The 10,565-nt window shown below is 34.9% G+C and overlaps 1 protein-coding gene across 2 annotated transcripts; it reads left to right on the top strand.

Annotated features, from left to right (window-relative positions):
• Nucleotides 1-4,792: 4,792 nt before the first annotated feature.
• On the top strand, nt 4,793-8,899 carry CAC2 (acetyl Co-enzyme a carboxylase biotin carboxylase subunit). Of its 2 annotated transcripts, none has more exons than XM_079041300.1 (16): nt 4,793-4,969; nt 5,158-5,223; nt 5,797-6,122; nt 6,201-6,342; nt 6,417-6,515; nt 6,627-6,755; nt 6,916-7,005; nt 7,094-7,153; nt 7,270-7,455; nt 7,544-7,636; nt 7,714-7,795; nt 7,883-7,989; nt 8,112-8,187; nt 8,292-8,338; nt 8,421-8,483; nt 8,708-8,899. In XM_079041300.1, the coding sequence occupies exons 2-16, from the start codon at nt 5,173-5,175 to the stop codon at nt 8,762-8,764; spliced, it is 1,608 nt and encodes a 535-aa protein (XP_078897426.1). In that variant the 5' UTR covers nt 4,793-4,969; nt 5,158-5,172; the 3' UTR covers nt 8,765-8,899. The 2 variants fall into 2 exon arrangements, with proteins under 2 accessions (XP_078897426.1, XP_078897427.1); XM_079041301.1 differs by having other exon boundaries at nt 4,793-5,058.
• Nucleotides 8,900-10,565: the final 1,666 nt, after the last annotated feature.

Genomic DNA, 10,565 nt, shown 5'->3' with positions numbered 1-10,565 from the left:
ACTTTACCATTAAAAGGACATTTTCAGTATGTATGTGAAGTATGAAGCTCAGATCTGAAGATTAGGGGCTTAATCCATTAACATGGCTTAACAGACTGAAGAACTCGTCGAGTCAACTCGACGAGTTGGGTCGAAGTGTACAGATTCTGTAAAGGGAAAAACCCAACGAGTTCAAGGATGACTCGACGAGTCGACTGGAGAATTCCCGATTCTGTAGATAGGAGGAACTCGACGAGGTTTGAAAGAAATCGACGAGTTGGATCGCGATTTCAGGGTTTATGATTCATGGAACTCGAATAGTTGATGGACCAACCCTGTAACGACCCAATTTTCAAAAGAAAATTTTCATTTTTAATTATCCAAAATGCATGTTCATCATCCACAAAACCAGTTACAATTGTTTTCGAAACCATATCAATTACAAGTTTATTTCCAAAATATCAGAGGGTCCCATAAAATGCCCGAGTGAGAGTGCACGCCGTGCCATCATGCCTTGCCCTTGGGCTCATATGTACGTGAAACAAATCCACAACCTGTAAGCTAATTCTTAGTGAGTTCCCCATAGCATACCACACACAAACTACATACAACATATCATACTAGCTATAACAACTATAAATATCATATAAGCCATGCATACAACCGATAAGGATGTCGTGGGCTCGTCCCCAGGGTCTTACACCAGGATTCCATGGGCTCTCCACATGGTCTTACACCTAAGTGACATGGGCTCTCCCATGGTCTTTGATAGGAAAGCCATGGGCTCTCCACATGGTCTTACATCCAAGTATCATGGGCTCTCCCATGGTCTTCCATAAAACATACCACATATATCAATAGCATACTTCCTAGCTCATACCAACTAACATGTCACATAATACAATCTCAGTTAGGATACTACACATCATAAAATGGGCCGGCCTTGGTGCCTTAGACCCATTGGTATGGTGAGGAGACTCACCTCTGTCCGAAGAATCCGAAAGCTGCTCTCCTAACTGTCCGCAACCACTCGCGCTGAATAATAACATTAACCAATGTTAGGACTTCACTTGATCAAAGGGAAACCCAAACCCCAAGTCCTTCCATAAAGGCCCAAATATCCTTTCTTTGTTAATGGGCCCAATTCCATGTCCAAAAATCATTAATGGGCCTCTTGGCCCAATAAGGCCCTACCATAACATCAATGGCCCAAAACAAATAAAATGGCCCATTATTCCCAAAATGCAACAAAGTCCAATAACTAAATGGGGCCCAACAGCTAAAAGGCCCAAAACAGATCCAAGCCCATCTGTGGTGCGTACGTTTAGCGTACCACCCTGGTACGCGCAGCGTACTGGGTCTCTGGGACTTACGCATAGTGTACGCTAGGTTACGCCCAACGTACTAACAGATTAAGCACTTTCTCCATTAAGTGCTTAATACTCGATTCCCTTACGTCCAAAAGTCAGATCTAAGCTTATTAAGACGACCTAGGGCATAAAGTTGGCAACTTTATGCCTTTGCATGTCTCATATGTTCCCAACACCCCCATTAAGACCTTTTTAAGGTTCTTAACCCATGCATGAGGTCAAAACACCCACCAAGACTCCATTTTTATGTTGCAGACGGACCAAAGAACCTCATATCTGTCATTTACATCCTCTGGAGTTGCTCAACTCACAATAGTAGATCCAAAATCAATAAATGGGACAAAACTAGAAAATCCTAGTTAGATCTAGAGATTAAGATGGAAAGGTCCAAGCTTTATACCTCTAGAAGCTCCTCAAGGTCGACTATATGCAGATCCTTGAAGCCAAATGACACTCCAAGCTTCCTTGACAACTTCTCCTTCTTGAAAGAACACTATAAGGACCAAAAATGCACTCTTAAGGCTCAAATTTCACTCACAAATGGTATTAGGGTTTTCAGGGACGTTTGAAGGTGAAGGAGGCTGGTATGCCTAGCGTACGTGCTGCCCCTCCACGATCCTCCTCGCCAAGTACGTTAAGCGTACTCATAAGTACGCCCATCGTACTTAAGGGCTTCTTATGTCATATTTGAAATACTTCAAGGGCTACAAGGTCATACCTGAGTTAGAGTGTTACAAACCCGGCGAGTTGAGTCAACCCAGGATGTTGACTTTGACCACAAGGCTGACTTTGACCAGGGTGTTGACTGTGACTTTGACTTTGGCCAAAGTTGACCCGTAAGGGGTTATGAGTATGAAAGGGTAATTAAAGGAGACTTTTATGTGTATGAGTTTGAGTGGAGTTGATTTCGGACCCCAGGGCAGTTCAGCTACTTCACGACATTTGAGGTGAGTTACCTTCCAGTAGAAGTGGGTCGAAGGTACCAATATCGGCCCACTGGTAGCTGATTATAGTATATATGATTGTCTTTGTGATAATTGTATGGTATGCCACAATCTGTTATGTTTTATGTGCTAGTATGCTATGATATTATGTGATAGTAGTAAGAGGGGGTGAAATAGTCCCCGTAGTCAGTTGAGATAACCGGAGGGTAGGTCGAGCACCCAGATATGCTTGACATGGGTAGGTCGAGCACCCCAGATATGCCTGACAGGGTAGGTCGCACACCCATATATGATTGACATGGGTAGGTCGGGCACCCTAGATATGCCTGACAGGGTAGGTCGAACACCCATATATGCTTGACATGGGTAGGTCGGGCACCTCAGATATGCCTGACATGTTAGGCCAGGAACCCAGATATGCCTAGTAGTATGTGTTTATGCGATATGATGGGGGAACTCACTAAGCTTTGTGCTTACGGTTTTCAGTTTTGGTTTCAGGTCCTTCTTCTTTGAAGGGAAAGGAGCCGATATGATAGCAGCGCATCACACACGATTTTCCGCACATGAGATCTATGGGAGATGTACTCTGACATTATTTTTATATGACATGTTTTGAGATATTTGCTACATGAGTTTTGAGTATGATATGAGATGACATTATCGATGTTTTCAGATTACTATTTTATGAATTCTTAATTAAAAATGAAATTTTTGGTCATGAATTTTGGGATGTTACATAAATCCTAATTTCATACTTAAATTGTGGTGTTCTTATGATATTATAGTTATGATTCCATTCCTAGGTCCATCTATAAGCTCCAATTAGCTAATAATTATGAGTTTTGGAAGTTTGGATGTGTTTGATGTGTTTTCTTAACCATCAATGGTGAAAAATTCGAATTTATGATTTAAATTGAGGTTTCTTGATTTTTTGTATTCACCTAATGTATTTGGATCAATACCCATTATTAGAATTGCAAACCATACTTTCATTTGGGTTTAAATAATTTGTGGTCAAAATTAGGGTTTTCTAACAGAAGGGGTTCTAGATCTAAAATCCTACATACTAGATTTGTAAGAATTATAACAATTTAGTATTGTATCGAATCTAGCATCCCATACTGTTACATCCTTATTATCCATGCATAATATTAATTAAATATATTTTAGTCACATTTAATTTTTTTAAAATCAACGAATTAGCAATTTACTGTCCCCGATTAATCTTCGCCTAACCGATTAATATCTTAATCCCTATCCATTAGCTAGCTAATGTCGAACGTTTTTTACAACCTTGATAAGAACATATACCATTACTTCAAACAAACATACACAAGTTACTTAATACTATTCTATAATACATGTTTTCTCAAATGGACCAAAATGCCCATTTAGCACATAATAGCAATCTGAAATACTTATACAAAAATTCTAGGTTCTTACATAAATGGTGGATGGTTTGTGAACAAAGAAGAATAATGTATGAACTATTTCTGTAAAGTGGATGATTACTTGCAAAAAGTGCCAACATACGAAAGTCTATGAACCAAATTTACAAACATAAGAAACTTTTGTGGCCAAAACTTGAAATAAGATATTTTTGTGGCAAAGTGGGTGATTAGGGGTGGAAAGTGCCAACATACGAAAGTTTAGAGGCCAAATTTACAAACATAGAAAAGTTTTATGGCCGAAGTTTAAAATAAGAAACTTTTGTGGCCAAATCTAAAACCACCAAAGTATATTATTCGTTAGAAGTTCATCTTTTATATATATATATATATATATATATATATATATATATATATATATATATATATATATATATATATATATATATATATTAGTAAGAGATATCATTTCTTCAACAAAGTTCAAACTTAGAGATATAACTAGACTGATCTTACCCCAACTTTGTGGGAGAGGCCAAACTTGTCTAAATACAAAAGTATAGGGACCAAATATCTTAATATATAAAATTCCTATGGTTGAAGTGTGAAACCCAAGAAGTTTAGGGACCAAATATGACAATATAAAAAATATAGGGACCAAACTTCCAAATATACAAGTCTTGTGGATTAAGTATACAGCCCAAAAAGTCTAACTTTGCGATAATCCATAAATTTTATGTTTTTATAATTTTTTAAGCACATTAATCGTTTTTATAAAAAAATATCTGTACATGGACATTTTATGTAAATTACATATATAATTTTTATAATTTATTTTCTATATAGGGACTAAACTGCTTATATACGAAAGTTTTTTATAAAAAAAAATCTGAACAAGAACTAGTTCCGATAAATTCGTAACTTACCTTTTATAGAAAGGATGTATAAAATGGCGAAAATTTGAACCTCAGAACATATGTTATAATTTATAGACAAATAGCACAAACTAATTATATATTATTATTTTACAATCTTATCTATGAAATATATTATATTATAAAAAATAAAATGGTGAATAAATCATAAATCATAAATCATAAATGTATGTATAGCCAAAACCAAAGAAAGTCCGTTTTGGGCGGAGAATTCAATCTGTGAGCATCATAGATTTCATCGACACCCCTCCCCTCTTTCTTCTTTACTTGTACTACTTCATTGCTCTCACACTCTCTCGCTCAACCGCTACGCCTAATTCTTGAATTTTTGCCTGCCTCTCGATAATTTCGGAGTGAGTTGCCTTCTTACATATACACTCTTCATTCCTTCTTAATTTTGATTCCGATTTCCTCACTAACAAGTTGGATCTTACTTTCAAGTGTAATTACTTGCTCATCGCTATTACATGCTGACAAATCTATAAATGCTGTATTCATGTTCTTGTCGATACAATCCTGATCTTGTCTGTTCCTTTTGCAGCGCTTGATATACGACATGGATTCCGCCGCCATGACATTTTGCAGTAAACCAATCACCTCCCCTCCGGTATGCTCAGCCACTCTCCTTTTTTGCAATCCAGCTCTCTGGTAGCTACATGTATTCAAAATTGTATCACTGTCTGTATGCTTTCGAATACCGGGATATTAGATAAGTGTAGAATCGTATGGGATAGTTTTATCACTTATTTCGGTGGATTCAATGGGTGCCGTGTGGTTACTGTGCGTGTAAATCAACGAGGCTGATGGTTGATGCAAGCGTTCTGTGGTAGTAATTTGATGAATTTCTTCCTTGGATTGCAAATTTCTTTTCTAGATGCTATTGGAATTACTTTGGCTATGCATGAGTGTTTTTCTTAAATGATGTTCAAAAACTGCTTTGATTTATGGTGTAGGTTGAGATTTCTATCTCATTTCATCTTTTATAGTTCCATTTCGATATAATTCAAAGAAAAAAAACTGATCTACTATGTGTGAAGATTGCTAAATGAACATGTTCTGAACAACAATCAGTGTGCTATATTTCATGGCTGCTAGCCCTAACCCTAACCCTAGCCCCCAAATTCTATTTTCATTGTTATGTATATATAATATATTCCTGATTAGAACTGTTTGATGCTAGGGTTTATTCATTGGGAGGTCTAGTGGAATGAAGAGCTCCCAGTGTAGCTTCTTGGTGGGAAACAAGTTGAACTTTCCGAGACAAAGAGTTCAAGCTTCTCAAAAGACTCGTAAATCAGGGAAACATGAAGGAGCACTTGGTGCCACATGTCGTGCTGAAAAGATCCTGATAGCAAACAGAGGGGAAATTGCAGTGAGAGTGATTAGAACTGCTCATGAGATGGGGATTCCCTGTGTTGCAGTCTACTCCACCATTGATAAGGATGCACTTCATGTGAAACTAGCGGATGAGTCAGTTTGCATAGGGGAAGCTCCCAGTAGTCAATCGTAAGTCAACCTAACCTATCTTTATTCTTTCTCACATTGAAAAATTGGAAACTTTAATTCTCAGCTTTTGTTGATCAGGTACTTGTTGATACCCAATGTCCTGTCTGCTGCTATCAGTCATGGATGTACAATGTTGCATCCTGGTTACGGTTTCCTTGCTGAGAATGCTGTTTTTGTTGAGATGTGTAGAGGACATGGAATCAACTTCATTGGCCCAAATGTAAGCAACTTATTACTATTACTATTATTATTATCTAGAGTGGTTAATATGCTATAATTAATGCCTGTTTGCAGCCTGACAGCATTCGTGTGATGGGGGACAAAGCAACTGCTAGAGATACCATGAAGAATGCTGGTGTTCCATGTGTACCTGGAGGTGAAGGTCTATTACAGGTATTTTGATTCATCTACATTATTATGATATTGAATTTCTTGATGCCAAAATATCAAGTTTTTGTAGTGATGACATGTGTGTTTTGATTCTTATAATAATAATAATAATAGAGCACAGAGGAAGGCATCAAGCTTGCTGATGAGATTGGATACCCTGTGATGATTAAGGCCACAGCAGGTGGTGGTGGTCGTGGAATGCGTCTTGCAAAAGAACGTGATGAATTTGTAAAATTGTTGCAGGTATTATAAAATCTACAGTTATTTTATGCACATTTTTCCTTTTTTATTCGGTTTATAATTTCATAAAGAGACATTTTTGCAAGATTCAGATTGTATGGTTTATGAATTTGAATCCTGAAGCCAATTTTAAATCTTTTTGTTTGAATTTTTCTCTTAACAGCAAGCCCAGAGTGAGGCTGCAGCTGCGTTTGGAAATGATGGTGTTTATTTGGAGAAATACATCCAAAATCCAAGGCACATTGAGTTCCAGGTAAGTGTTTTTTTTTGTCATAGTGAAATGACCATTTTGCCCCTACCTGCTTGTTGAGTTTCTAACTGCAGCGACATGCTTATTTCAGGTTCTTGCAGATAAATATGGAAATGTTGTTCACTTTGGAGAGCGTGACTGCAGTATTCAGGTGTATATATATATATATATATATATATATATATATATATATTCTACCATCGGTTATTTTGCTTACTTCTTTTTATATATATATATGTTGTAAAAATGCCGATTTTGCCCTTGCAGAGGAGGAACCAGAAGTTGCTTGAAGAAGCACCCTCGCCTGCATTAACCCCAGAGCTAAGGAAAGCCATGGGTGATGCAGCGGTTGCTGCAGCAGCATCAATTGGGTACATTGGTGTTGGTACTGTAGAGTTTCTTTTGGATGAAAGAGGTCAATTTTACTTCATGGAAATGAACACCAGAATCCAGGTTAGTTTTAAAAAAAATTATGAACTCCATTTTATTATAAATAAATGTTGTGACCCTTTGTTTTTTTTTTTTTTAATATTAAAAAAAGGTCGAGCATCCAGTAACCGAAATGATATCTTCAGTGGACTTAATAGAGGAGCAAATCCGTGTTGCTATGGGTGAAAAGCTCCGTATGACACAGGTATATATTAATTTTTCTTATCTTTTTAGTTTTTATGTACCAAAAATATTTATTCTAATATTGAATTATTATTACAGGATGATATTGTGCTTAGAGGACACTCGATTGAATGCCGTATCAATGCAGAAGATGCTTTCAAGAATTTCAGACCAGGACCAGGTTCTACTTTTATATTTTTTGTTGATACATATGTTTTTTTTTTTTTTAATAAAAATTATTTAATAAATGAGCTGTTGATTAATTCAGGGAGAATTACATCTTACTTGCCATCTGGAGGTCCATTTGTGAGAATGGATAGTCACGTTTATACTGATTATGTTGTTCCACCAAGCTATGATTCTCTACTTGGAAAGGTTCGTAATATTTTTTCATGACCAAATTTCAGGAAATAGCAAATATTAAGTGAATTGCTCATGTTAGTCGCATTTATATTTTTAGTGTTTAATTTAAATGTCAACATTGAATTATTTTTTAGCTTATCGTATGGGCCCCAACAAGAGAAAAGGCAATTGAGCGCATGAAGAGGGCTCTTAATGATACTATTATCACAGGTAATATAAACACTTTTGTTATAAAGATTATTATTTATTATTTTTATTTTTTTGGTTTTGTCAAAAGATTTGTTTTTTTTAATATGTTGATTTTTAATTTTCAGGTGTTCCAACTACAATCGAGTACCACAAGCTAATTCTTGAAATCGAAGTAGGCAACTTGTCTCATGTTTTTTTTTTTCGCTAAAATCTTGATATTGTAATTAATTTAATTATTAATTTTTTTTATTCAGGACTTCAAAAATGGAAAAGTTGATACTGCTTTTATTCCAAAGCACGAGGAGGAATTAGCCGAGGTAAGAGTAAACACAAATTTGAATTTATATTTGAATTAGTAGTATTTAATTAATGTTGAACAAACACAAATTTGGATTTATATTTGAATTCAGTATTTAATTGATGGTGAACAAACACAATTTGAATTTATTTATATAAGGTGGATAAATTTGTATTTTTAAGTTACTAATTAAGAGGCATTAAATTGCTGATTATGTGTTTTTTGATATGATTATGGTTGCAGCCACAGAACTTGGTTACCTCATCTTCTGCTAAAGAAGTCGCAAATGCTGTAGCTTAAAAGAGTTATTTCATCACTTGGTATTTTTCTGTATGCAAAAAAATGTTAGCTTTTTTGTCTCGAAAATAACTTTTAAGCTGTGCTTTCTCTTTGATTTTTTTGAGATTGAATGAGTTTAATTCACAAATTATCAAACTCGTATCCAATTAGATGACATTTTAATAATAACTTTTTTGAACGTCCTCATTTGGTTTAAATGATCTCCCTTGTTTTGTTGGAAACTTTGCACTTCTTCTAAAGTGCTTACAAATGCAATAATTACAAAGGAAAGAAATGAAACTAATTTGATGCAATACATTTAAGAACACACTAAACTAGAAAGGAAAAATAAAATAGAAATATTAAACTGCAGTGTGTGTGTGTTGTTGACAAAGAGTAAAATTCAGTAAATATTAACAGAAATTAATTAATACAAAAGGCTTATTATGCTTAGTTGCAATGCGTAATGTGTGGCTAGATACATATGCACACGTAAAATTTTGCGACTTGTGTTCGCATAAATGTTGGTCCGAGATTATGAACTAAATATTTAATAATTTATATTTTTCAATGCAAACACAACAAATATTACCAAAAACATCCAATAACGTTTTGAATTATTATATGTTGATGTTAGTTTTGTATTTTTTGTATTTTTTTATTTTTAAGTTTAATCATCAACTTCACTAAAACACCAAAATACCAAAATATTTATTTCCTCCAACCACAACTGGGCCACACCACATCAGCCCCAAAGACTCGAAGAGTATCACATGGGGCATATATATCTATATCCGACCAGTTAGCAATAAGCTCATTACAAAAGAGTGAAACTACAACTAGAAAAAATAATTCAACACCACCATAATAACCACTCATTACTAGACTCGAATCTAGCGTCTTACTTGTCCAAATCTCTAAATATCACATCCGATCCAATCCGAACCAACAAGATATCATATTAAGAATAACCCGGCAAAATAAAAATAAACTATATTCATTTTTTCACAAGAATTTTATCAATTCTCTGTCGGTTTTCAAATTTTAACGTGGAACAAGCTTTTGGTATCCTCAAAAGTTGTTGGGACATAGTTTGAAAGCCTTCATGATGAATTCATTATAAAAAAAAATTAAAAATATAATGTATGTTTGTTAAATTATATTACACAATATCATTTTATGAGATGAAGTCTAGCAATATGTTCCTTTCGACTCTAACCATCTTCCAGCTAATCAAAAAGGTGAAAAAGTAATCAAGATACTCAAGTTGCTAAGAAACTCACAGCAATTTTCGATAAAATCTCGTTAAACATATTACAAATGTCTACTAACTGTATGTTTCTTATTAGGATGTTGTTTTGGTTGTATTTTTTTTTGATGTTATTTATTTAATTGTATATTTCTTCGATGTTATTTTTTTATCTATATAATTTTTAATTTTGATTAACTTTTTGAGTTTAGTATATTCTATTAGCCTTATTTTATGGTAATTTTTAAATGAAAAAAGAGTACAAGGCATCTTCGTGTTCTTCAAATTAGCAGGAGGCTGTATTTTTTTGACAATTTGATTCAACAAATAAAAGAAAATAGGTAAACACTATACCTGGATGAAACGATGATGTTACAATAGGTGGCAGTAAACGATTCAAAGAAGAAACATTGAACAGACAAAACAAAAATTCCCCAATCTTGTAGTTTTGATTCGAGGTTGAAACGACTTACGGAAAGCAAAAGGAGATGAAGCCGGTATATATTGAATTCAATATCGATCCTTCAAAACCACAGCATGAGGTGGCGCCTGGAGGTCTTTAATAGAGGGTGA

The sequence above is a fragment of the Lactuca virosa genome, chromosome 4, assembly GCF_052849685.1.
Source record: "Lactuca virosa cultivar CGN04683 chromosome 4, Lactuca_virosa_CGN04683_v6, whole genome shotgun sequence".
Lineage (NCBI taxonomy): Eukaryota > Viridiplantae > Streptophyta > Magnoliopsida > Asterales > Asteraceae > Lactuca > Lactuca virosa.
The sequence above is the reverse complement of the archived record's forward strand: the minus strand, read 5'-3'. Positions and strand labels throughout refer to the sequence as shown.